The sequence below is a fragment of the Drosophila kikkawai genome, chromosome 2R, assembly GCF_030179895.1.
Source record: "Drosophila kikkawai strain 14028-0561.14 chromosome 2R, DkikHiC1v2, whole genome shotgun sequence".
Taxonomy (NCBI): Eukaryota; Metazoa; Arthropoda; class Insecta; order Diptera; family Drosophilidae; genus Drosophila; species Drosophila kikkawai.
Genome location: NC_091729.1, coordinates 9009922 through 9037913, shown reverse-complemented (window position 1 = coordinate 9037913; position 27992 = coordinate 9009922). Strand labels below are relative to the sequence as shown.

The 27992-nt window shown below is 47.5% G+C and overlaps 1 protein-coding gene across 1 annotated transcript; it reads right to left on the bottom strand.

Moving 5' to 3' along the window:
• Positions 1-110: 110 nt before the first annotated feature.
• Positions 111-26352, bottom strand: LOC108074441 (uncharacterized). The gene is made up of 5 exons (XM_017166480.3): positions 25754-26352; positions 3357-3917; positions 3034-3234; positions 2206-2944; positions 111-2147 (listed from the first exon to the last, which is right to left on the bottom strand). The coding sequence occupies exons 1-5, from the start codon at positions 25790-25792 to the stop codon at positions 1708-1710; spliced, it is 1980 nt and encodes a 659-aa protein (XP_017021969.1). The 5' UTR covers positions 25793-26352; the 3' UTR covers positions 111-1707.
• Positions 26353-27992: the final 1640 nt, after the last annotated feature.

Sequence of the window (27992 nt, the reverse complement as noted above, 5' to 3'; positions counted from 1 at the left end):
GCATCAAAAACCTTAATTTTCTTTAATAATCGATCGGAGCAATCTTTGCAAAGAGTCTTTTAAAGATGCGAGCCTAAAGCCACTGGGACCGATAAATAAAAAGTCATTGGTTAATGTACATATAATTCTCATAAATTCTTTATTAATTCGATTTTTAAAATGTCTTGTTTCTTTTGTGTCGCCTTCTTTTGGTTTAATTAGTTTACTCTTCTATGCAAATGCCACACATTATGTTATATTTAAGTATTCCGTATAAATATCTGCCCTCCAAGCAATCATCGAGGTTCTTTCGAGTATTTATTTGGGTTTATCCAATAATTATTTGTTGGTTAAATAATTTTAGCAATTTATTTATATAATTAAATTCTATAATTTGCCTTGCATCGCGCTTCTCCATTCCACTTCACACTCATACATAACCGATGTTGTAAGTGATTCTACGTGTTTGGTTCCTTATCTTATGCACATTTATATTTGCAAAAAACATGAATGGCTATTTTGTATTTAAATATTTATTCAGTATCTATTCAATAATCGAGTGTGAGTAAAAAGCAACAGTCAAACTTAAAATGTTTCAGAATAAATCCCTTAAAGTATATACACCTAAAATAGAGGAGGTCGGACAAAACTCAATGGATATTAATTTTAAAACAATGAATCCTGGAAAACAGTATACAAATGTAATTTCTAAACGTTAAATACACATTTACCAACATCTATGCCATACTTCAGATCCATTTTTTTTACGTTTTCTTGTTTTTCCTCTTATTAATTTTTAGCTTATGCATTTTAATAATTTTTCAAAGTATCACCCTGTGTTTTCTCATAGTTTTACGTTTTTTTTCTTTTGTTTTCGTTTTTCTTAAAAGTTTTTGTATCAATTTGCTTAAAATTTACAACAATACTTCAACTTATTTATTAGTTATTAGTTTTAACCTTTTTCAACAAATCGCGCACTTTGAAAACGGGCCCGGAATCGTCGGCTCTCCGAAGAACGAGAGCCTAAAAAATGCGTAAAAATGAAAGGTCCAAACAAAATCGATGCGAGTGTTAGTGTATGGCTATTGTAGGTTTACTTTTAGTAGACACTGTAGTATGTTGAACTGTTGCTTGGTTTTATTACTATTAGAGCTGCTTTGCCATCTGATTTGTAGCTAGTATCGATAATTTGCGAAGAAATAGTTCGAGGATAAGACTATGGCCTTATTTACGCCAAAGTAATATGATTTCACGACTTTCTCGTGTATCTCGTGTATCTGTTCCAATTCGAATTAATTAATTTATTGTTACCCGATATTAGCAGTTTCAAACAAGGTTACGTTAAAGCCAGTCAGAGGTTCAGTGTTGAAATGAAGTTCGGAAACAAGTCAGCGAATCGCGGCAGCTCTAATGTCCTTACTGTTGTGATATTTTCAATATTTCTTTTGGTTTTTGTTTATCGTTAAATTCTATTTTAAGTATGCTGTACGTAGTGGAGGAAAAAACACTTAAAATGTTTCGTTTGAACGAGCTGCTTTGACTATCGGCCGGATGGCTCTTTCTTCGTTTGGCTCTACGGTTTGACTATTTTCGCTTAGTTTGGCTTGTGTGTCGGAGAGTGTAATTCATTTTAAATTTCATTTAAAATAGGAACAACCCGCGCGCGCCTGGCACCGCTTGGGTCTCGAACCTAGGGGCCACGTCCGCCGCCGCCGCCGCCGCCGTCGCCTACTGCTGCTGGACGAGCAGCTGCTCCACCTGGTCGGCGGTCCGCAGCAGGAAGGCGGCGCTCTCGCGGTACGCAGATATCACCTGCCGGGCCGCGGTCACCTCGTTGGCGCTCAGCTTGTGCGGCAGGATGGGCGGCGCCCGGTTGGCCTGTGAATCCAGGCCACCGCCTCCGGCGCCCACGAGCAACTGCTGCTGCTGTTGCTGCTGCTGTTGCTGCTGTTGCTGCTGCTGCTGTTGCTGCTGGAGCTGCTGCAGCTGCTGGGTGGCGGTCACCAGGGCGTTGTTATTGTTCACGTTGCTTAGGCTGGCCAAGTTGGCGGCGCTCAGCTGCGAGTTCATGTTGCCTGCCGCGGAGTTGCTGCTGTTGTTGCTGACCAGGTTTCCGCCGAGACCGCTAGCCAGGCTGGTCGGCTTCATCGAGAGATCGGTGGGCGTAACTAAAATGATACCATCAAGATTACTAATATACTCTATAAAAGACGATTGGCTACTTACCATTTCCTAGGCCAGCCACCCCCGGAAAATAGCCGGGATAGCTGGGAGCCCGACCTGCAGAAACTGCCGCCGCCGCTGCCGCTGCTGCCGCTACGAATGGCGAGGCTGTCGAAGGTGAGCTAAAGTCCGTAGTGTAGGGACTGCTGGCCGGCAGTCCGGCTCCGTTCGAGGCCCCGGCCCCATTGGCCAAAGTTAGGCCGGTGACACTGGCGCCGCCACTTACGCTGGCGTTCGAGCTAAGAGCCAGCGGAGAGCTGCGTGCGGAACTCATGCCACCACCGCCCCCACCGGCAACACCCCCGCTGGTGCTGCCGCCACCCCCACTGCCAATGCCGCCCACAGTGCCCACCGCCCCGAAAGGCAGCCCGTCCGCGTGCTCCGAGTTGGGTGTGGATCGGGCAAAGCCGACGGCACTGACGAAGGGCAATGCTGCGGCTGCTACGCTTGTTAGACCGGCGGCATCCGCGGCTCCGCCCACTCCGCCGCCACAGGTAACCGTGGCGTTGCCCGCAGAGGTGGTACTGGTGCCGCCGGCCCCGGAGCTAGTAGCTGCCACGACAGCGGCGGCTGCCGCTGCCGCTGCTGCTGCTGCCACAGCACTGCCCGGCGCCGGAACTGCATGGGTGATAGGCTCCAGGCCAATGCGCATCCGCTTGGCGTTCATGGACTCGTTCTCGCAGGCGATTGCCAGGATTTGTTCCGCCTGCACGGACGTCAGGTGGGCGGGCGTGGGTCGGGTCTGCAACAGAAGCAAGCAGTGCCGAAATGATAAAATCAGTTAAGGGACTGAAATGGTCACGATATGTTGACCGTGGAGCCTCCACTTACCGTATTCTCCCATCCATCGCGGGTCTTCTTGTTGCGCCTGCACGACTTGAGATAGGTCCGGATGCGTTTGCGGGATCGGTCACTGAACTCGGGGAACTGTCGGGCACACGAGTCGATGATGGCCTGGATCTTCTCCTTCGGCTGCTTCGAGATGGGAATGATGCGGTCCAGGTTCTCGTCGACGAACAGCCGCACGAACATCTGAAAGGGATGGAGGGTAGGGTTAGTGACCCGACTCCTAACCTTGACCAGGATCTCTGGCGAATCTTTGGCAACGCTTGGCTTTACATTCGCCGCTCACTCACAGCTCTCGCTTTACTCACATTGAAGGCCTTGAGCCGCTCGGGATCGTGGGTGGTGGCCAGCTTCTCGTCCAGCTTGTCGTCGGAGTCGTCCTCAGACACCTCGTCCTCCTCCTTCTGGCCCGACGAGTTCGTCTCGTCCTGCGTCTCCATCGGCGAGTGGGCGTCCTGCCGCGGCACCGGCGACAGCGAGCTGTCCATTTTGACGCTGGCCGCCGCTGCTGCCGCGGCGTTCTGGGCTAGGGCGTTCTGGTACTGCGCCCACAGGCCACCCACCACGCTCAGGTCCGGACCCTCGGTTCCGTTGCGCACCGCCGTCGAGTTCTGGTAGTTCCAGGCCAGCAGCATCAGCTTCAGCTTGTCGGCGTCCTTCATCAGTCCAGCGTAGGCCTCCGACTCGCTGGCTCCGCCGCCGCCCAGGCCGCTGACCACTTCGCCCAGGAGACCCCCAGCGCCGGCAATGCCGCCACCGCCGCTTCCAGTCCCAGACCCGCCTCCTCCTCCTGCGCCGCCGACCGCGCCCACACCGACCAGGCCGGTGGAGGTGTCGGTGCTTACGACCGGTGTTGCCGGAATAGTTTCCTGTGAAGAAAATGGCAGAATGAGTACACAAATTTTCGTCGAAATATATTGTTTAACGTTTATATATATAAAATTTTTTTAGCTTAACCCGAAAGGCCAAGGTATTTTTTTAAAATCATTTTTATCTTCGGTCTTTCCTTTTTTTTAGGGGGTCCATAAGAGAGCTTGGCGGAGACCGCAAAAAGTTTCGGGACTGCGTTCGATATGCCAAATCCCAATGATTAGAAGTAGAACCAGTTGGTGGAAGTTCGTTAGACCATTCAAAAGAATGCAAAAAGACGCAACGTCAAAGAAAGCTTCCCGAGCTACCCCGGCCAGAGATTCAAGGGGAAAGTTTTTCCGACTTTCATCTTCAGGCCAGGTCCAGTCCACCCTCAATCTGCTCCTTTTCCCTGCTGTCCATTCTTGGGGTTGCCTTTTTTCACAGTTCGCTTTTGTGCACTGGAAATTAGTCTACTTGGGTGCCGGGGGTCGGGTCACTCGGTGGCTCGGTTCCCTTCCTGCCATTTGCGGCCAACATGGCTCTAATGAAACATTTCGCCCAAGACGTTGGCGTCCGACACACAAGCTTTTTTCCTCCGCTCTCCTTTGGTTTTGTGGTTGAAGGACACTCCCGATGTGGGGTGGAGTGGGTTCTTAAAATGGGACTGGGACTGGTGCTGGCAGCACAAATAAAGCTGTGTTCCGTGTGGATGGCCATCGAGATTGATGCTTCCTCATTTTTCCCTTTAAATGTAGAAGGACTGCGAGTCTTAATTAACATTAATTTGCTGGATCTCAGGGACACATGGGTGGATAGCCCCAGGGAATGATTTTTGACGTGCTTCGAGGAGCAAAATGGAGCTGTAACTTTTTTATCTGTTTCCTGGTCTGTAAAGCAGGCTGTACCTGCCTTATTCATAAGTTAATTACGATGTGACATTTTTTTCGGGGGGCCCCCAGTAAACTTCATTTCCCTTTTCTGCTCTTCTGTGGAGTTTGAACAAATATTTTCGAGTCTATTGCCAGAAAGTGAAACAAATATTTGCTTTATTGCTTACAGCCTCCAACCTTCCGCCCACCTTACGTGTACACATATGTACATCATTCCGTTCGATACCCACAAGCGCCCCCACTCAAACACATCATGTGCAATTTCTTTTAATTTCTTCAGCACGATTGCGTAGTTGGGTTTCGAATTTGAATTCTCATTAGACTAAGTTGTCAGGCCACAGCTCGAGACCGACTCGAGACTGACAGTCCGCCCCGCTCCCCGCAGCCTTTCCCGGCCGAGCCCGTCTCAAGCATCCACTCGCACCTCCCCCGAAAACCGATGTCGTAACCACAAAAACTTTGGAGCTACCCCAAGCCCCGGCACACACACAAGAGCGCTGGGGGAGCGATGGAGTGGGACTGAGACAAAAACTAATGCATATGTTTAGGCATTTTAATTTATATACGACACACACACTCGAGGAGAGGAACTTCTAAGAAAGCTCACACACACTAGCCCCACACTAGTAGCACTCCGAATCCAGAACCCCAGACCCCAGCCCCGACCCCAGTCCTCCGCCTTCGTCGTTGATAAAAGCAACTTCCATTTCATTTAAACTACAATTTCCTTGACAGTGCACAGAGGCAACCCCTTGGCAGGGATGTTGTTCACTCTGGATCTGGGGAACTTGGAACGGGAGTGGGCTGGCGTTGGGGACTGGGACTGGGGCCCAGGACCTGGCAACCCTTTCACGCACTTATGAGCTAAACGCAAATTTTCTTAGCTGCCTTCTAGGCGCAGCTCCTGCCTCCGTCTGGAGAAATATGTCATCGGCAGTTGGCGGCGGGAGGGGAAGGATCGCAGGGCCAGGCAGCTTCCTGGCAGGGCGGTAATTCATTATGGGTGTGCTTAGAGGTTGCCGGCATTGTAGTGGTAGTGGTGTGCTCCAGACTCACACACACACAGACACCGACACTGGCGAAGTCAAAGTCTGCTTTTAGGCTGGCAGGCAGGAGCAGCAGCACATGTTTATCCTCCACCCTGTCACCTCGTTGGGCTGTTAGTTTTGGGAGCTGGCTTCTGCATCGAACTCTGAGCACACCGCCTCCTGCCACTGCTTACGGCAAAGGACTTTGCTCGTAAGATGCCAAAAACCCGCATATTTCTGATATTCCTAGGAGCTTCCTGCTTTCCCCAGCCGAAAAAGGGTTACAAATTTGTGTGAGACTTCAAAAGCAACTTTCCCCAGCTCGCAGACGAGACGAGAAATGGAAATAAATGCTAGGATTTATGGCCCGTCTCCGAATATTCCAGTGCGTGTGCGTATGCGTGTTCGTGCGCTTCTCTGGCTGGCAGGTGTTACTCATACGCCTAGTGGGCTGCTGTCAGGCCCAAAACAAATTACTTGCCAGGCAGGGACTGCCCCTCATCTTTGGCATGCGGCTGCTGGCTAAGTCAAGGTTGCCCTGGATGAGTTCCTTAGCCAAAGTCGTGCAAGAGGAGCTCAAGCAGAGTCCTGGCCCCGACCGCGTTGAGTCACAAGGACTCCCAACGGAGTTGTTCCTTTTCTGTCTCAGGCTTGGACTTCGAAAAATGTTGTAACTTCCTGGACATCAAGTCTTTGTCAAAGTCCAGTTACTTACCTCTTCTTTCACCTTTCTTGTTTCGTTTTAATTAATGGAAATTTTGTATGTTTTCTTATTGTGGCTGGTCCTTCAATAGCCAAAGATACGGCTAGGTGGAGACCCTTTCCTACTCGATTGGCAAAAGAAATTGAAGAGAAATTGAGGTAGTTTCCTCTCTGCTTAGGAATATGTCTTGGCAGCTAAGGAACTGGAGGTAGACTCATTTGCTAACACTGTACCTCTTCACATGACTTCCAATAGAGAATACCTATTCCAGCCTTCCCGCCTAGGGACACTGCATATGGGTTAAAAATTCAACTGCAACCCTCGAATGCATTAAATCCATGTACAGCCATAGAATACCCGTATATGCAAATATGTCTATATATATATATTTATGTATTGTATATAAGCCCGAAAAAAACGAAAAACTTACACAATAAAATAATATCTACGCTGGTCAAGGCAATTACAAAAAAGAGCGCCGCACAACATGGAAACGGCAGTTTACGTGATGGGAGGCGGTGCACCAATAAAAAATATAAGTCGGGAATATAGAAAAAATCACGAGTTGGAAAGAGTACGGGCCGGGTACGTTGGGCCACTTTCAAATTAGTTACCAGTCACGGTTTAGTCGGGCGGAGAGGGTGTCGCGGCTCACAACAAATACATGTCGTGTATATGAAATATTGAAAGCGATATACATAAGTGATATGTATACGTTTACATAGGTGGCATGTGACTCTGATATTTGTGTAGAGCGGCAAGTTATTTATTTGTTCAAAGCCCAAAGAGGCGACAAAGGGCGTGTGATGTATCAGGTAATAACCGGCTTAGTCTGATAGTCCAAAATGGGGATTATGGCAGGCTAAGCTGTGCCTGGATTTTAAAACGTCGAAGGATAATTAAAAGCCAGTTGACAGCTATTAGTGTTTTGATTCACAGTCCCACGTGATTGTTGATCGTTAACAAGTAACAAACTGAAGGTGCGATCCTCTATTCAGAGTTCCCACTACTTAATACCTTTGATGCTTCTATGATCTGACCCCCATACATCAGTACCATAATGTCAGAAATATCCCTCCAGTCTATTGTTCTCGCATCATCTGCATAAATTGCATGTGAATGTCGGCATGGCAACTCTAGCACTCATACGCTCCGTGGGCGCCATTATAAAATTTTGCGTTTCCGTTGAAATTTCTATTTTATTTTGTTACTGTTTTTTTTTTTTTTTTGCAGCCACACGCATAAAAGCAAGGGGGCGCAGGGTGGAGCTAAAGCGAGGTGAAACTGTTGTGCTGCTCATGCTGCTAAAAAGCGAATGCAGCTGCGGGTGGAAAGTGAAAAGCGGGATGAGTGCCACTGCTGCTGGTGGGATTATACATATTTTAATGCTTTGCACTTCCAGCGAGAAATAAACAAACAACAGTTGCCAGTAAAAAATGTAGTTGTAGAAAGGGACAGATTTAGTGGTAGTCAAGACAGGAATTCGTTATAGTTGATATTCAACATTTCACCAAAATTTTGTTTTGAAAACAAATATCCCTGATTATATGTTAATAAATTATACAACTTTTTGCATTAACAAATGCAGTTTTAACAGACTTATGGAATATTAAATTCTACAGCTTATTGGAAATGTAGATTCTTCTCCTAAGTGGAGAATTGCGAGAAACCTTTTCTAATCATCGATAGAAATTCAACCCAGCAGTCATACCACACATAAGAGCATCGTGAATCGCATTGTGCAACGGAAAAGGGAGGCTTGGCGAACGCTTAGAGGTGGGTGCACGCCCCTAAGCTCAGCCGCTGGCTGCGCGCCTTCCACAAATCCCACCCCCCCATGTTTGACTGCATTGATGTTGTTTTCCTTTTCCAGTTGCCACCCATCGGTAGGCAAAGTTATTTGTCAAATAAGAAAAACTGAAAAAAATTGAAAATCGTTCCCTCTGTGCACTTGATTTGCTTTCTTTTTCGAGTTTTCCGCTGCTGGCCACAGAACGGGGCAAAGTTATTCACATTGGATCGCTGTCGGGGGAGGTCGTGTAATCGCCGAGCTTGTTACACATATATTTTTGGGGGCCACTGTAACTAACGGTACATGCCACTCAAAACGCAAAACAACAATGCTTTTTATGCCGCACGCGAATATTATTTGTCCGGAGGCATAAAGTATGCAACATTGGGTTGACCACCAGGGAGGTGGAAGAATTGATATGGGAGCAGCGTCGCTCCTTCCTGTCCGGTATGATTAGGTAACGACGAGGTCAGGACGAGACAGCGGGCCAGCAAACCAAAAAGTGATACGAGTATTGGAGTTATCAATGATACAGCTTACTTAATAATTTTTATAAGTGATAAAATCATATTAGATACTATCACTTAAGGAGACAATCAACTTTGTCTAATTATGGTCAAAGGAAGGCAGAAGAAAATGTTGATAAATAACAACCAATGTTGACAATTGCTGGGAACATGTTGAGAAAACCCCATTGATGTTGTTATCACAAATTCAGATGTTGCTGAAGTTCAACAAACAGATTACCTATTTTCTCTAATAATTATAATTATCAGACTTATCAGGCTTATCTAAATCGACTTGCCTGCTACTAATTCAGAATATGTGGTAAGAGATGCCTTTTTCTGCCTGTTATAAAAATTCCCGATTGGCCCTAAGCTATAATAATCTAGACCCTACCAGGTCTGTACTTTTATCTTTCTGTTTAGTTGAAGAGATCTGAATTGACGTATATATTCCTTAACAATTTGGATATTTTATTTAAATTTTCATTTACTAAAAAACAATAAACTTTCCGAAACAAAGGACTTAATCATTGAGTTTCCTTGATGCCTGTGTGTTTATTGCACTTCCTTTGGCGCAGAGTCTTTTTATTCTTCAATAATAAAGTCAAATTTGGCGCTCTCCCCCTCGCAGTCCCTTTGCAGCGCATCATTTGTAATTTGTCCCACCTCACTATATATATATATATATATCGTTTTTTACACGCCCCCGACCACCGCCTCGTGTTCCGAAATTGAAACATAATATTGTCAGACATTGATGCCCGCTTCCTTCGGCGACCGCAACCGCACATTCTCCTCTCGCTCGCTCGCTTGTTCTTTCGTCTCTTTCGCCCGCCACTTAACCACAGCGGCCCTGCCTATTTTCCCACATTGCCACCAGACCCAGACCCAGACCCATCCTCCCCAGTGCCCCCCGCCGATCCGATCCCCGATCTGCCGCAGAGGTGCGTAAATAAAATACAAAAAAGAACGCCTACAAGTATGTAAAGAATACCCCGCATATGGTCGGGGATGCCCCATATGGACCAGTTAACCGAACGAGAGGCTGCTTCTTCGGCCATCCGGGTGAGTTTTTTAACGCTTTTTGCACTTGCCATTTGTGAAACGGCCTTCCCAACTTTTTCCCTTATTTTTATTCCCATTTACAACAACAATGAGGCGGCGAGCGTGGGGGCTGCATCCTGCCGCTGCTTATCAGTGATTGCAGGCTGCGTGCGTGATGCGTGAGAGCAAAAGGGAGGAGAGTACAGAGTCACAAATGGCAATTGGTGCGCACACATTTTTAAAGGCGGAGCTTTTTTGGTCCTTTTTTCGCTGCAGCCGCCCTGCTCACACACACGCACGCACTCGGCTCTCACTGGACGGCGGCGGTAGGCTCCGCTGCATCGGTGTCTGTGTCCGTGTCGGCGTGTAAAAATATTACGCACACAAAAATATATACACATATAAATGGAGAAAAAAAGAGGACCACCCGACGACCGCCGAGCGATGGAGCGATGAAGAGATGACGCGACGCAGCGATGCAGCGAGTGCAGCAGCACAAAAAAACAGGAGCATGCAACTGGGGGCATTATTATCAGTGAGGCGACACCACCTCCCACAGCGCGGGGGGGGGGGGGGGGGGTGGCGAAAAAACGCAGGTCCACATACAAGGAAATCTACTTACTCATCTCCTGGGCTCAGCCTGACCAGGCCAGACATCACAATTAATGCGCACCACGCAAATGCACGCACACTGGCCCGGCTGTAGGTTCGCAGGGTTGTTGCCCAGTTAATGCCACCCACTGCCACCCCCTGGAGCCTCCACCTCTGCCCCACCCAGCAGCGCAGCCTCCCCCACTTGCAATAATTTCTACACCCCATTTCGGACAGCAAACAAAAATTGCATTTTATTTTTGGTTTTTGCGCCTCGTGGCGTACGCATTCCAGTCCTTTTTTCCTTTTTTCCTACCCCTACAAATCACAACCCCCGCCCTCGCACCTTAACTGCACGCATGACGTGCCCGTTAGTCAATGCATTAGGCTGGAGTTGAGAGGGGCGGAAGAGAAGGGAGGCGTGTGGGGACAGGACGCAGGAAATGATGCGTGTGTGGATTGCCCAAAAGTTGGCAAGAGATTCGGCCAAAATCGGAGCAAATGATAACGTATTCAGAGCTCCCAGTCACCACTTGATGAAGAAAAAAAGAAGACCTTGGAAGAAGGTATTAGAAAAAAATATCGTTTCTTAGATGACACATTCGGGATCTATTTAGCAGCGGAATAAGAGCTCATCTAGATCAATTATTACCTCAACTATTTAACCTATTGAATTCATTAACTTTAGTATTAGATTGGTGTTCTTTTAGACACCTAAATAAAGTTAATTGGTTTCTATACTCTGCTTAATTCTCTAGAAACGTTTCCGGCGCACTCGTAGCGCATCGCTATATATCGGCTCATAAGTGCATTAACTGCCGCTTATTATTTGCCGAGCTGCATTGCCAAGCAGGCCCGTCCTAAGTCCCTAGTCCTAAGTCGTCTCCGTAACCATTCTTTGAGTCCCGACTCAAAGCCTGCTGTTGCTGCTGATGAGAGCCAAGTTCCGATGCTGATTTGCATATGAATCCGCATCATGATGCCGATGAAGATGGTGCCGGCGATGCTGTTGACGACATCTGCAAGTCGGCAGTGCGTTGCAGTTAAGTGAAATCTATGGCCTGCCGCTTCCTCCACTCACGCACATTCCGCATACGCCGTGTGTGCGGCAGGCCAATAGCATCGTTTTGGGCATACGAGATGGCGAGACTTTGTCACTTCAGGTGAGAGGGAAAGGAAACAAACCCCCACCCAAGGGCACTGCAAGGCATAAGGGAGGCGAGTCGATCGACTGCACTTAACCTGAATGCTAGGGTGGCCTAAGACAATGAAGATGTGCTGCGTATCACGGGCACACCTTGCGCTTATTACAATAATGCATGGGCATGGTGTTGGAGGTATGTCGATTATTGGTTGGTTTATAAAAATTTGCCAATGACTGAAATAAAGGCAGTTAAAGCTCTGATAAATAGTTCTCACATATCTATAAAAAAACTCGAAAACTAACCCTTAGTTTAGATTGTTTATCTATCAATTTCCAGATCGATTTCTTGCCAACAAATTTTGCTCGGTGCACTTATTTATAAAATATTATTTGAATATGCAAATGCCCGAGAAGGAATCGCTTGGGCAAGCATTTAATATTTTTTTCCCCAATCGTGCCAGTTTAATTGTGTTGCTGTATTTGCACGAAGTGCTATTTTTGTGTACGCCGACTTATGTAACCAACTGTACAATGGAATAGCTCAGTGGAGCTGTATTAAATATTAAACGAATGAAATATTAAAGCAAACTAAAAGAATGAACAGCTAAAAAATCATAACAACCCAAATGCCAAATTAAACAAAAATGCATAAGACCTAAAATATACAAATAGAGAATTGTGTATTCGTGGATAAATATATAGAAAATATTTTCCTGTGCCGTCGACGCTGATTGATGCGGTTCGCTGCCTTTGACATTTTTTGTCAGCCATATGCCATAAATATATTTATGAAAACTAAAGAATAGAACGCACCTTAATAATGCCAAAAAAATATGCTGTGGATTGCGAAAACAATATGCATCATGGTGAAAAAGCAACTGTGTTTGCATACCAATATGTATTCGGATGCAATTTTAAAGGGATGGCTTTATTGAATTTGCACTATTAATATACAAAAATTAACCCTTAAATTTACCTTTCTAGGGATAAATAATATTTCAGCCCAAGGCGACGTGTCCTTGCCATAAGAAAATTCTGTTAGAGAAAGCCTTTAAAAAACTGGGTCTCCATCGAATGTGTTCGATCCCAGCACCTTGACAATCGCCAGGCAGCGGGAAAATTATTTTCAACCTCCGGTGGCAGTCAGCCATCACGATTCCCATTCGAAGCGGATGTGGAGGTGCTCCGCTTTTCCCTCGGCTCCCTCCAACGCGACTCGGCCATCGCCTTCGATCGAAACAAATCATAATCAAATCGAATTTCAGTTGATTTTCACTCGCACAGACAGTCGCAGTGGCTCAGTGGCCTGCTCCCTAAACTAAAGCCCGGGACGGGGACTCATTTCCAGGAGAACTAAAGAGAAGCTGCAAAAGTTGAGGCATGGAATGGGGGCAAGGGAAATGCCAAGCGGAGAGAAAAGCGCAAACAAAAAAAATAAAAAGAAAATCGCACATAAAATTGATGATAAACCATTCCAAATAATATTTTCTTCTTTGACGCTATGGGGCCCCGGCTCGGGGGTGGACTGGGGGTGAAAAGTTCTTGCCAAAAAGCTGCGTGGCATTCCTAACTCCACGGCTCAGGATTTTGGCAGAGGAAATACTCTGAAGTCTGAAGGCAAAATGATGAATTATTTGCTGCCTCTTTCGTTAGGCGTCAAAGTTTCTCCGGATGATGGGGGGTGTGGCCGGAATCGGGCGATGCTACGGCAGGGGAAGGACTGGGTCTGGGTGTTGGGTTTGGGTTTGGGTTTGGATGGGCAAAAACATAAAAATGAATGCGCAGCCCAAACAAACGCTTCACGGAAGGTGGAACCCGTAGTAGGTCCACGGCCCAGCCCCCCAACCGCCCGAACCAAACGCTTTTTGACACAATTTGTGCCACTGTCTGAGTTCGACCGGAGATGGGATGCCGGGGCCGTTGGATTGGGTTTTTGGTGGTGTCTGCTGCTTGAATGATTTTTAAACGAGGCAAGAAATCCCAAAAGATGCGGCAAGCGCTTTGCTGGCATGAGCTTACGTGGGCACCCCTTGGGCCCGCTGTATTTTCTTTTTTCTGGTGATATTTTTCGTAAAAATGGGCGTCCTTTATGGGCAGTTCCCAGCCCCGTTCGCCCCTCGGGCGGAAGATAATACAGGCAACATTCTGGCGAAAAGAGTTTTTATTTGCTGGCCCCCACCATCGATGGCTGCAGAGGGGTGTAGCAGCACAAGGGTTGCGGGACTGGGTCTGAGACTTAATTTGAAAGCGAGTTTCGGTCCGGGTTCAGCAGGGTCTGGAGTTGGAGATGGTTGCTAGATCACAGCTAGATGTCCGGAAAGGGTTACTTTCGAAATGGAAATTCATTTACTAAAAAGGTTTATTTGGTGGCATATGAGTGTGTCTGTTAAAGCGGCGCCAGGGGATGGGGAATACGTTCAAAACAAACCAAAGTGGTAGCGGAATCTATCAAAGATTTTGAAGAATTTAATTTAAGATAGCATACAAGTAGCCAGACGATAAAAACATGCTGAGGTTACAGAAATCGATTAGGTTTTTAGAAAAACCCTAAAGGTGTCAAAAATTAGACTACATCGTTAAGAAAGACAAAGGTACACGGATTCAGTAAGAAAAAGTATGTATTGTGTTTTTAAAGATACACTTTTATAACTCTTAAATCACTATTAATTCATATAGACCCCCTAAAGTTTTTATAAGCTTTAGCTTGACAATACAAACATCATATTTGGCTTTCGTCAAAGACTTATTTTATATTTATCTAATTCAAGTGGCATATCGTTTGAATTGACTTCAAATTTATTTAGTGACTTTGAGTTAAATATCGAGAAATATTCAACCAACCTTCCACTGCCTTTTAATCAACAGGCCCTAGCTCTGAGTCCTGAGTGCTGGCTGTCTGCAGGAGCTAAGGATACGCCACGCCCCGCCAAACTTCGTCTCTTCAGGCGACGCTCGATGGCCGGCGCCATCATAACCAACAACGCCTTCAAGCCTCCCCTTCTCCAGACGACGAACCCCTTGAGCCACCACTCCCTCCCTCCCTGCTCCCCAGTTCACACAATCCCCGAAGCGCACTTGAGTTGGGAGCCCGAGCGCCTGAAAGTTGGCAGCACAAAATTTCAAGCAGCGACGGCGTTGGCGGTTTTACAACCTTCGCGTGTCCTCCGACTCCGGGCGGCTCCCTGCTCTTAGCTCCCGGCCTTCCGGACCCTGGACTCGTCTATTTTGTCGGCCCCTTCCCGCTGGCTGCTTAACACACCTAGCCGTGACGTCTAGCAGCGGCAACCTTCGCAAATGGTTACAATTTCAATTTCGCTGCCGCCTTATCGCACCCGCGCACATATGTGCGGAGGTCTGGCCCGGAGACGAGGCAGACCCAAGTCCAGACCCAAAACCCTCTCAAAGTTACCGACTACCGCTGGGGCGCAAAAAAAGCAGAAAACAGAAAAATCCGCCCGACGAGCACGAAATTATTACAAAGTTGGGGGAGTGGAAGAAGAGCGCGCAGAGAGTGGCAAGGCAAAAATGCGTAGCAGATTAGCGATTTAGGGATGTGGAAAACTCGTACGTCTGGCACCCCACCTCCCCACCATTCCACAACGGGGAAAAGGGATCCCCCGTCAGCGCCAGGGACTGTTGCAACCGGGGAAGGCAAAGCTGCAGCAACCATTATGCCAACATTTTTGGTGGCATTTAAATCCCCGACATCCAGCAAGGACCACCTCAGAGCCCGTTTATATTGAAGAGGACTTATGAAATACCCAAAAAACATATAAACAATAGATCAATGAAAGTGGTTTTATAATTGCTTACTTATTTTAATAAAGTCTCATCTGACTTCCTAGTTTACTGTACTCGCGCTAAATCCTTCAGCTCGTTTTCCTGGGAAACTGGGAAGCTTATGTAGCTGGGCCCCGCAGTTACCACTATAGTCGCGGCTGGCTTCTAATGCGGCTTTGATTAAAAAACGCTGCCGTTTTTAATTTGTGGCAACGCTGAGCCCTCGCCGCAGAACCGCGTGCCCCTCTCTTAACCCGCTCCACTTGCCAATCCTTTGGCAGAGACAAAGCCAGCCAATGATTGAAGTGTATATCCTACTTTTCAATTGCCCCCAGCCTTGGAGGCTGCCCCCCGACCCAACGCAGCTGCCAACTTGTCTGTCACTGTGTTTGCCGGGCACAACCCCTGGCCGCCGCCCCAACCGCTTTTCCATCGCCGGCCCAACCCCAGTTGCCACCGCACGACTATAATTTTTATGTTACCCGTGCACTCGCCTACCAATTAAAATGTCTGCAATGGCAGCGGCCGAGGCAGCGTCGGATGTGCTTATGTCGCTAATAAACCGTATTATTAAGTGCTTGGAGGGGTGCGGGTGCACCCTCCGAGCCCGGGCGGCAGGCAGGCAGTGTGGGTGCCACTGCCGCCACTTTCAACTTCCGCTGGCAAATGTATAATTCTATGCCACTGCACTGAAGTTTTTTCGCCCCCCCGTTCCCACCCCCGGACTCGGTACCACTTTCAGAGAGCTCTCTGCCCATGTAAATTAATTTTAAGCTGCTTAAGGTAGAGAACATTTTTATACCCTTGCAGGGTATTATAATTTCAGTCAGAAGTTTGCAACGCAGTGAAGGAGACGTTTCCGACCCTATAAAGTATATATATTCTTGATCAGCATCAACAGCCGAGTCGATCTAGCCATGTCCGTCTGTCCGTCTGTCTGTCTGTCCGTCTGTCCGTCTGTCTGTCTGTCCGTCTGTCCGTCTGTCTGTCTGTCTGTTTCTACGCAAACTAGTCCCTCAGTTTTAAAGCTATCTGAATGAAACTTTGCATATAGTCTTCTATATGCTCTCACTGCTATATATGTCGGAACGGGCCGGATCGGACGACTATATCATATAGCTGCCATACAAATGTTTGATAAATTTTTAGAAAAAAAAGTATAACTTGGCTGTTTTTCAATATTTTTGCATCATTTTTGAGATATAGCCATTTTATATTATTCCAGAATTTTGGTAAAAATTTTATGAAAATCGGACGACTATATGATATAGCTGCCATAGGAACGATCGAGAAATTAATAGAAATAAAATTATAGCTTCGTTGTTTTTCAACGCATTTTTATTTACTCTGAGATATACGTTTTTTTTATTATTCTAGAATTTTGGTATAAATTTCATAAAAATCGGACAACTATATCTTATAGCTGCCATAGAAGCGATCGGTAAATGTATAAAATATATAAAGCTGAGAATGTAAAACTGTAACTGTCAAACTGTAAACATAATAAGTATAGGTAAAATGTAATGAAACTCTGTTTTGTGAGTGTTTTCAGCATTTAAATCTATAAAATAAACATCAAAACCAATCTGCAAGGGTATACAAACTTCGGCGTGCCGAAGTTAGCTTCCTTTCTTGTTCATTTTCATTTTGTGCAGCGCGTGGCTAGGAGGACCTGCATTCAGGCAGTTGCAGGGAGTTTCCGAAAAGGAGGAGTTGCAACTGTTGCACCGATCAAAACGGTGCGGAGATGGAAGGGCAGGATGGAGCTTCAATTTTGAGCTTATCAAAACTGGCACGGACAATGGAGTTGTTTCACATAGCAATGTACTTACAAATAGACAACCGAATTTGCACTATTTTCGGTCACAAGAAAACGTCTATCGTTTGCTTACCTAAAAAGAGAAGAAAGGTGTGTGTTTTACTATTAATTTTAATACTGGGATATTTTTTTAAATTTATTTGATTTACAACATTAAATACTTAAATAACTCTGAGGTAACTGTCTTATATACTCAAAATTACTATTTTAAAAATACTGCAATTAAATGTCGAAACTTTTATATACTTTTAAATACAGCTACTGAAGAATTATATTCTAAATACGATATAGCAAATTGTACACTTTATACATTTTCTCAAACATAAACAATTTATTGAGTATTAAGCCAAATACGCGTCTGTTTTTTGTAAAGTCTGGTTTTGGTTTAAGTTTATCAACTAAGATTCAAAGAACCAACATTAATATTAAACTTACTTTATTGAACTGCTAACAATCTATCAATAAAATGATTTAAATCATTGAAACATTTTTTTAAAGGCAGTTCAATTATATAAATTTACTATAAAAGCTTTTTATATTTTATATTAAGCTTTAATTTAATAATAATTACAATATTGTATTATAACTTTTTCCCTTTATTTTTGTCACCTAAGACATTTTGTTTGGAATGCACTTTGATAATCACTTATTTTGCCATTAATTCTCTCCCCCATATCACTCAATCCATCATTATCGGCTCCTCTATTGGCACCTTACCCCCCGCAACCCCGCCGGCTCCTCACTTATAGAGGTCAAAAGTAAGACAAACAAGCGGTCGGTCGAGTTGCGGATTTCTTTTTTTCGGGCCGAAACTGGAACTGGCATACGATGGCAACAGACAAACACGCTGATAAACTTTCGACCGGGCCGCAAAAAAAAAAGCCAGACGCCAAAAGGCGAGGGGTGTCCTCGCCTCTCTTCCCTCTTTGGATAAGGCAAGAGAGAGGGGGGCGTAGGGGGTGGGATTTCGGGAATAGGGGGTTGGCAGCATGGGGTCAAAATTTATGTGGGCAGCTCGACGGCGATGCAAAAGTTTTGCATTGAATTTGAGCGGGGCAAACAAGTTCTCTATTTTTACTTTTTCCACAGCAGTTTTTTCGGTTTTTTTTTTTTTTTTGCAGTGACGAGGGGTGAGGGATGCGTGGAAAACAAAAGGATTTTGCAGCTAAAGCGAACGGATTTTTAGTTAGTTGTTATTATTTTATATGGCCAGAGCCCTGCGACTCGGACAACTGCAACTTTTCCCGAGCCATCGCCACTGCGTCCATCCCGAACGAGTTGGTAGCCCTGGCAACGAACGAAATGTTCCGCAGGGGTTGGGGCTGGGGCAGGATTGGAGCCGGAGCCGTTAGAGGGGTGGAGCGCTACCATTTTCCTCTATTTTTTCACCCCTCCCGGAATGTACGCCAAAGCATAATAATAAAAGCGAACGGAGCGCAGGAGCGGGGGAACGTTGGCCGGGCAAGGAGTAACATGCTCGTTAGTCCCTGCTAGAGAAACCGTGGCTGGCAGGGGGCGAAAAAAGAAGGAAGGAGCATTGGACAGCAAGCGGCAAGGAATAATCTAAAAAATGGAAACCCAAACGGAACGCAAGACAAACTTTCCTGCCAGCGTGGGTACAAAATAAATGAGGGCCAGGCCCCGAGCCGGCGAGGGGCATAGGGGTGTGTTCAGGAGGGCTGGCTGAAGGACTCTGCGCTGGATGAGTGCCACGGGCAGAGCTCGAACTTAAAATGGACAAACGTGGGAAGGCGGTTTGCGGAGTGGCGGGCGGGGCGAGCACAGTGCTTGGGGTGGGGCTGAAGGAGCAGCCTGATGAACGAGGACGCTGCCTCCGCTGCCAGGAGACTCCGGCTGAGAGCTGGCTCGAACGGAGGGTTCCGGTCCACACCCCAAATGTCGTACATAGAAGGCAGAAGACTGGGGGCGGGGGTAAGTACCAGGAAGGACTAGGAAATGGGCAAGAAAATTTTTGTATAAAAATTGCGCTGGCAAAGTAAGCAAACGGCAGGCGTCCTAGGGCAGGCGAAGGGAGTGGCCTCCTGCTGGGGGTGAAGAAATGCCTTGTGGAGGGTGCGGACCGAGCAAAGGGTTAGTCCGTGGTTGTCTGTGTGCGGGTCTGCCTGTAATCCCAATTCGCTGGTGTTCGTGTGGGACCAGGGACCAAAAACTGGAAGGGGTGCCGGAGATAGTTCTGCCTGAAGGAGGCAAAGCTGAGTGGGGGATAAAAACTCTGCGTCAGCATCGGTCTGTGAAGACAGGGTCAGGCGGTGGCGAAAGAACGCGATGATTTCTCTATGCCAGGGATCCCACTGGAATCTTTCATTCCTTTATCGAAAAAAATGGACTTTTATTCAGACCGAAATACGAGTTTAATTATATAAAGCAACATGACTCCTCTCATGCTTATTGTTTACATTCTATAACTATACTTCAGCTTATTACTTTTTCAGGCCGCATATATAATGTTGATTTAATACGAAAGGATAACAAAAGTTAGGAGCAATTTTAATCAGAATATCCCAAATTTAAACTTCAAGGAATTTAAATAAAATCTTAGCACAAAATATGACTTAAGAAAAGAGAATGTGAGCTGTATGAGTTCCACAGTGCACGACAGTGGTGCTAAGGATGGGCCCATCCTTAGGTTTGTGTCCAACATAGAGCCCTCCATCTCTCTTGGAAAACGAAGCGCACGTTCTCATAAAAGCCCCTGCAGGATAGTCTTTCCCCCTCATCGTTTCAATTTTTTTTTTTTTTCGGGGTGTCCGGGTCTTGGAAACGAGGCGAAAGCGGCTGTGAATAGAGGCGGAGGCGGAGGTGAAGACGCAGGAATAGAAGGAGTGGCAAGGGTGCGATATGAGAGCGTTGAAAGGGTACAAGGCAGCGCTCTCGGTTGAGGAGCTGAAATGTTGCTGACTGGCACTAGTTGGGTCCGACTCTGGGACTTGAGTAATTCGATAAGGCGGCAGGAGAGGCGCGGCGTTTGACTCGGTCCTTGCCCCGCTCCCATCTGGGGAGAAAGTTGCCAGCCAGCGCTATGTGGCGCATTTCATTAGCAGTTGTATTATCAAGGAGCTGGGCTCCTGGCATGAGTAGCTTGTTTCGTTGAGGGCCGCTATAGGCATCCACATACATAGTTGTAGGTGTGACTCCCGCTTAATTGTGTATTTCAGCTGGCTAGACTGGGGTTGATATGATTAGGTCCTGGAAGATAGCCCTGCAAGGGGGACTTTAAAGTTGGCTCCACTCCATCCAGTCCATCCTGCCGTCCTTCTTATTTTCTTCGTTTTTCTTCCATTCGCCGTTTCCTCATTCATTCATTACGTTGGGGGACTGTGCATAAATTTTTTCCAATATCTTGTTCCTCGAAACTTTTGCCCACGAGTCCGGCCCCGAGTTCTCTAATTTGTGTTTGAGTTTCATCTCTGTCCGAAGGAAGTAAGGAACATTGGCGCAACCGGAAACCTTTTTTCCCCGCTCCTCTTCTGCATCCTCTTTTGCCTGGGGACTGAAAGTGGAGACAGAGACCGGACCGTTGGCACAAGCAAGGAGCAGATCCTTTTCGTTGCCTGCCAACTCCGCCTCCATGGCTGCCCAAAATCTTGTCGGCAAAAAGTGGAAGACCCAAGTCGCTAAAAAGAAAAAACAGCAAGGACGAGCGCTTCGGCTAAGCGGAGGGTCGCCTCCCCGATGGGCCTGGACTCTGGACTGGGTGTCGCCCGAAAGCAAGCGAAGATGAATCGTTTCGTGTTGGCGTTTTGAGCACTCAAGTGGGCGAAGTCCTGGCCAGCACTTGGCCAAAGGTTATTGCCTATTTGGTGGTGGTGGTAGGTCTTGGTGCCCTGAGTGTGTGTGTTCCATCTGCACATCAATCGTGAGGCCTCTGCCGGACCAAGGAGCCCCTCTCGTTTTCATTAAGCCAGAAACCCCTCGGAACGGGTGTGCCAGTTGGGGGTTTTGTCCCGAGTAATAAATGTAAAATGTGGCTGATGAAACACTGCACAAAGACGGAGACCGAGGCGGAGACGGAGCGAAAGAGGGCAGAAAAATTTGTAGATGCTGGCTTAGCTCATCAGCAGCCACAGCATCGGTAGAGCGGCAGCAAAATGGAAAATAATGAAGGGTATGCGGAGGAATAGGGCGAGGAGTAGTGGCTCGGATCAGGGAGTCGGAGCGACACTCGGCTACGACATGACGTGGGTTTCATTTGTATGCTGCCTGCCGGCGACAGGCTGGAAGGGGCAGACTCTGGGGTCGCTCCACCTCCACTCCATCCTGCACGTGTGTGTGTGTGTGTGCCGGCACCCCTTTAAGATGTCTCGGGTCTCGAGTCACCGGCACTAAAAACCATCACAAACTAACTAAACACGAGTGGGGAGTGCGGGCGGGAAAGGAGGAAGCGGCTTTTGCGGGGGTGTGTGTGCGGTGGCTTTTAAGCAAACGTCTTTCACAAGTGAAAGGCCCGAGGGGTGGCTCTCCGGATAAGGGCTGGGGGCGGGCGGGCGTTCATAAAAGGAGCTGGCATCAGTGGTAAAAGCCAAAAACGTAACCTAAAACTGCAAGAAAATTAACCAAAAATACTAAGCCAAAGTCGAAGACGCAAACACACATGGGCTATGGGCGGTTCGGGGGTTTTGTGCCTACGAAAAGTGTAGCACACAATTTGGGGCAGGAAGAAGGCAAGTTGGCCGGGTAGAGGCGAGACCGGAGCGGGGGCTTCATGCATGCCAAGGCAAAGACTTTGGCTTGGCAACATTGAGGGGCGGCCAGGAGTGAAGGTGAGGTCGAGGCGCTTGTGTAGAAACTTTTGGCATTGTTTTTGTGCCATTGTGAGTGTGTGGGTAGATTGGGCGAGGGATGCAGGAATCGTTTCTCTTTCTCGCTCTCTGTCTCTATCTGCAGCAGGGGATGAGCCAAGTCTGGCATCGGTCCCTGGTCCCTTCTCCAATTCTCCAATCCTCCATGCCCATCATCCCCTTCCACGCCTGTGAAGCAACTTTGATTGTGGCTGAAGCTGAAATACATCGTTGCCTTCTTCATTTCCTTCTCCCTCTCCTTTTCCCTCCCCTCCCTCCTTTCAGCTCCTCTTTTTTGGCCAAGATGGAGTTGAGTTGGCAGATTGCTTGTGCGACTCGGTCTAGGGCTGTGCTTGTGTGTGTCTGGGGGGTAGCCTGGATGGTCTTGGGTGGTTCTGCGCGTAAAGGTTCCTGGGCTTGTCTGTTGTGCTTCGGGTGGGTGGTGAGTTCTTTTTTTTTTTCCTTTTTATTCGGCTCCGCTTTGCCATGAGGAGGGTTCCGAGGTGGGGAGTGAGCTCTGAGGTGGCCCAAAGCTGATGGTTCTTACTTTTGTGGGCGTGGAAGTGCCACTGAGAGAAATGTTGCAATCGCTTATCGATTAAATGTCTACTCGGTAAAACTAAAGGCTTTCGCTAATTGAAACCGATTATTTTTAGCATCTTTAAATACCGAAGCCTCAGATAAAATATCGACATTATCAATATTTCTGGATCCAATATTATTGCTTATCCACTACGCCTAGTGCTTGTTTTCAGTGTTATATCCCTGAAACCAACATAAGCCCGTCGAGCTCGTCGTTGCCCTTAGCCAAAGTCGTTGTCGCAATCGAGTCTTCTGCCCCCGCCCACTCCAACATTGCCCATCCAACCCGTCCCCATCCCGGTCCGGGTCCCTTGCCTTGTCGTCTTTGGTGTTCTTGTCATCTATTTCTATTTTCGAGCAATGGCTGAGCAGATGAGGGTCTTGGGCTGTCTAACTTGTCTGTTTGTATGATGGCATATCACACACCCCCAGCCAAACCCATCCCAAGCCCAATCCCAATCCCATCCATTCTCTGTTCATGTGTGTGCTACCCTGTACATGTGGCCATGTGTATGTGGGTGGGTGCAAAAAAGCGTAAGCAATTTTCCGTAACATCTAACCGAGGTGGAGACCCAGAGGCAGAGCCGGAGCCGGTGCTGGAACTGGAGCCAGTCAAGACAGTCGACAGACGTCTTAAAAGATGCTGCTCCTTCTGCATCACCATCCCCGGTTTGGTCCTTTTTGCAGGTCCTGCTCCATCTACGGAATCATCTCCGCTCCCCAGACTGTTGTTGACGACATTGACTGGTTTTCGTAGAGATTCGCCACCGGATCTCGCACCCAACCTTGGCGTCTGCTTCGATTCGCTTGGCACGTTGTCTGCAAGAGACACTAATTCTGAGATGTGTAACGGTGGCACAGCCAGAACAGAATCAGGATCAGGATCAGGACCAGGACCAGGACCAAGACACAGACTCACGCCCGTACCCTTCGATTCAAAAAGTTCGATGATGGGCTGATGACTGACTCCCATTCTGACTGTACCAAATCATGTTTGATTACAGCTGAGCAGCATAACAAGTTGTTCCCGTGGAGCGGGCGACCTCAAACTTTTTCAAAGTCTTTAAGTTTTCCCTGGAAATATTTTGAGACTCAGATTAAACAAGAAGACGCTCTCCTCCCTTGGAAACACACGCTGTCCTGCGGCGGCTTATGTGCGCTTAGTCCGAAATCTTGACCCGTCCGCCCACAAAGGGTTGATGGGCTTGGACTTGGGTGTGGGCGGGAGTGGGTCTCATGGAGAGGGGTTTCCTTTGACAAACACAAGCACATACATGGTTACTCAACTATTTATATACAAATGTCGCTGGCTATATACAAAAGTCAATGCTTTTGTGTGTTTGACCGCCGGCTTGGGGACCGGGCGCATTCACGGGTCCAGGCTGTGGAACTGGTCATGGCTTCAGGGAAGGGGTAACGGAGCGCCAATAAGCAAGCAAGCAATGAGCATTTATTTAGGGTTAAAAGAAGTACAGGTGCCTTAAATAAGATCTTAAATTTTTAACTATTAGAGCATCCTTTTAGCTTTAGGAAATAATTATGTAGGATAACCTACATATCAAAATTATAGGTTTATATATATAGTTTAACAATGTATATTTGAATAATATTAATAATAGTTCTACGTTAATATGTGACTTATTTGGAAAATGGAACATTACAAATGAAACCACCATGTATGTAATCCATGATCCAATGAATCATTGAATCGAATCTTCCTGAATCGAATATCCGTAATGCTGTCAGCTTTTTTTACAACCCTTATACCCAATGCAGGAGCACGAGGATTTGCCAGACCCCGAACATAGGCAAAGAAAGTTCACCGGAGGGCTGGTCACTCGCTGGACTCGCTGTGTTTGTGTCTGCCAGTGTGTGTTGGCAGGGAGTAAGACCCAAGAAGCAACTTCTTTTGTGGCGCGCCAAGGAACCCGCAACCCGAAACCCCTCACCCTCTTCCCTCTTCGTCTGCGTCTTCGCCTTCGTCGTTTGATGAATTACCGTGCAGGGAAAATGTGCGAGGGGTGCGGCGCTTTTGAGGGGTGCAGAACTGTGGCTGTGGCTGTGGCTGTGGCTGAGGGTGTGAGTGTGCGTGGGGATGTGGATGTGGGTGGCACTATGGTGTGGGCGCTTTGCGGCGTGCTAGTGTGTGTGCCTCGTTTCGTTTTCGGAGGCTAGCCCCTACGGCCGTGGCCCACACCCTTAAGCCAGACCACCCCAATGCTGTTACACGAGCACCCCTTCCTCCGCCGCGTTGACAGACACACGCACACTTTGCACCCCTCTATTCCCTCGTCCTAGTCCCGATTCGCGCTCCTTTATGTGTACCAAGAAGCAAACACACACACACACTTGGACACCGGCAGCCCAGCGTCGTATATCATTAGAGTGCCTTCCCTCCGCTGAATGGTAAATCCCCCGGCGACCCCATCTAGGCGCCTTTTTATCCAAAAAGGCATTATGAGCAGGTTTTCTTTTGCGATTGCCGCCTACTCTGCGTATTAGCAATATTTTTGCAACTGTCTACGTTTCTTCCGTTCCTTTTTTGCTCCTCGCACTCTTCAAACATATTTTTTCGAACTGTTTACTCTGCGGCTGGGTAAATGTGTCTGGTCTGCGGTGAGTCTCAGAGTGGAAGAAAAGAAACTGGGTTTGGGGCAAAATTGATGCGATATCAGTCTGAAGGCGGACGTAAAGAAAAAAGGTTTTGCTAGGTCTGAGATAGCTGAGTAAGGTCTGAAGGTCTATGGTAAACTGCTTCAGTCAAGTTGAGGTCTATAGGTGACCAAATAATGAAGATAAGACCTACAAGCCTAGATCCAGATATCCTGAAGTTTATGGTTTTGCCTCTTAGGTTAAATATCATTCCCGAGTGTTGAAATGGATACTATTCAAATTATTTTGTGCAAGGAATCCATAAAATTATTTGGATAAGTCGAAACGTGATGATTAATTTTATATCCTCAATATTTTCAGAAATCACGTGACTTCTATAGGTGTTAAATTACAATAATTTAGTATGATTCCTGGGAAAGAAGTCTTTCTAAACAAAATATTTCCAGGGAAATTATTATGTTTCCTCTACTCAAAACAAAAGAGTTCAACTGACGTGAACAAGACAGTCATTGGATGCTGAGTCCACTCTTGTGTAAAGTTTCCCAGATCCAGGGACACTCACCTTGTGCAGCAACACCGAGGCTTTTCTTTTAGATGCCATCTTCGTGCTGGTGGTGGCGCCTCCGCCAGCACCTCCGCCACCGCCACCGGTTGCCGATGCGGTACGTGTCGATGTTTTTGGGGTTTTCCTCGGATTCTTCGGAATCTTGGCAGTTTTTCTGAGTGCCTGCGTGGGTAGAGGAGCTCCTTGGCGCCCGAAGACCAGACAGTTGAACTGGACCAGGCGCTGCCAAAATGCGACGATATCAAAGCTGCAGCTTAGGATGCACCCCGGCTCGCTGGTCTCGTTAGCACTAAACACACTTGTAACACTTGTTCGGATCGAGTTCGTACTGGCTGCAGCGTGTTGGCACTTGTCAGGACTTTTTGGCGGGTTTTTTCGCTCACAGCTCACAGTTCACTGGGATGCACAGTTATGGTTATTCACGGCCCTTGGCACACTTTCAAATCACTGTTCCGCGCCTGTGGCATTCGCACTCGTACTCCTTCTGCAATTTATGCTTTTCGGCAACTCTTGTTTTGGTTTGTTTTGGTTTTAGTTTTGGTCCTGGCTCTAGGATCTGGGTTTGGGCTTTGGCTCCAGAGGCGAACCAAACACGACGAAAGCCAACTGCTGACTGACCAAAACAGAGACGGCCAAGTGGGTTTTGAGCTGAGGCGCCAGGACCTGCGTCGACGTCGGCAGCGCGAGAGAGTGAGAGTACGAGTGCGAGGACCTTAGGTGGCAGCGCCTGCGCAGAGAGGACGAACGGTGAATGTGGGACGCCGCCAAAAGCAGAATGTGCGTGTGCAGGCGAAATGCCGAAAAGTGTGCAACACACGCGGACCCCTCGCCCACTCACTACGCCCCTGCTCCACACCCTCCCCGCACGCCCACTCCCCTCTCCACACTTTTCTCCGGCTCGCTCTCTTCGCGACGAGAGAGTGAGAGTAGAGGGATATGAGTACAAAAACAGAGAAACGCCGATAACGCGGCGCTCGGCGTCAACGAACCACGTTGTCCACGCTGTCCAGGGGCGCCCGATGGGCTGCCAGGGGGCAGCGGGGAGCGGGAGGCGGAATCAGCCGGATGGCGGCGCGGCAGATGAGTTGACAAACAGCTGAGTGCCGACGGTTTTGTGAATGGGATGGGTGCTCGAAAGTGGGGTTGGGGAGAACCACGCGGAAGAGTGAGTGCACGGGAGAGCGATTCGGAGAGGGAGCAATTATTTTTGTTGTTTTTTCTCCTTTTTTTTCGCCTCAACCCACAGTTTGCGGGTGGAGGGTGGAGGGCGGCTGGCTTTCGTTGTTGCTTTTGTCTTTTGCCGGCATGGCGCAAGAAAAAAGGCCGGCTGGATCGTCGCAGGGGTGGGAATGAGAGGGGAGAACCAGCATGGACAGCCGATGGGGGGCGCCCAGAAGCGGGAAAAGGGATGGTGAACAGTGGGCAGTGGGAAGCGAGAAGTGGGCATGGAAAGGTGGTGTCGGCGTTTCGGATATGAAAAACGCACAAAAAATACGGGGAGTGGGTCCGGGAAAAATAAATGAGAAAAATATATGAGCCGGCTACGTTGTTGCTGTTGCTGTTGGCATGGACAGCACGAATTCCGCAACGGCTTCCCTTGCTCCCTCGCTCTCTATGTGACTCCCTCTCTCTCTGTCTCGCTCCCTCTGCATTGCAAGGGCGGTCGTGGGAGGGGTGCGAAAGTGGACAACGTTGTTGTCGCTTGTCTGCCTGAATGGCAACGGCGAGGGGTGTGGGGAAGGTGAAGGCAGAGTGGGCGGAGGGGGGGCCATGGGCGTAAAGTTTTTGAAAAGAATAAAGAAGAAAAAAGCGGCGGGGGACTGTTTTCGGTACTAGTGGGTTTGGGTGCGAAAAGGGTCAAGAGCGAGGACCACGACCATCTTCCGAGGGGGGTGGAGGGGTTGTTTGAGCAGGAAAATGAGAAGGATGGAGGCGAACAGGATCCGTTGCCGGAGTCAAAATTGTCGTTCGACGCCATTGCCGTCGCTATTTCATCGCTTTATTCGTGGTTTTCCGTGGAGCGATCATAAAACTTGACGGATTTCCCAATGATGACTCAGTGCGGTTTGAGTAGAATTCCCTAAAGCGACCTAATGCAAGTTTAAGTTTTATTAAACTTACTTAAATGTTTAATATTTAATTTCAAAGGAGATTTAGACTGAGAAGACCACATTATCAAACACTTGAGTCTGATTTTCTCAAATAACTTTTTTTTTAAATGCCAGCTACAGCAGAA

Bases quoted from the DNA above. Each gene is read 5' to 3' on its own strand.
- LOC108074441 (XM_017166480.3), bottom strand. From the start codon at position 25,792: ATGGCATCTAAAAGAAAAGCCTCGGTGTTGCTGCACAAG. The intron at 3,918-25,753 runs GTGAGTGTCCCT...TTTTCTTCACAG, and splicing joins CCTCGGTGTTGCTGCACAAG to GAAACTATTCCGGCAACACC. The intron at 2,148-2,205 runs GTAAGTAGCCAA...GTATCATTTTAG, and splicing joins GGTGGCTGGCCTAGGAAATG to TTACGCCCACCGATCTCTCG.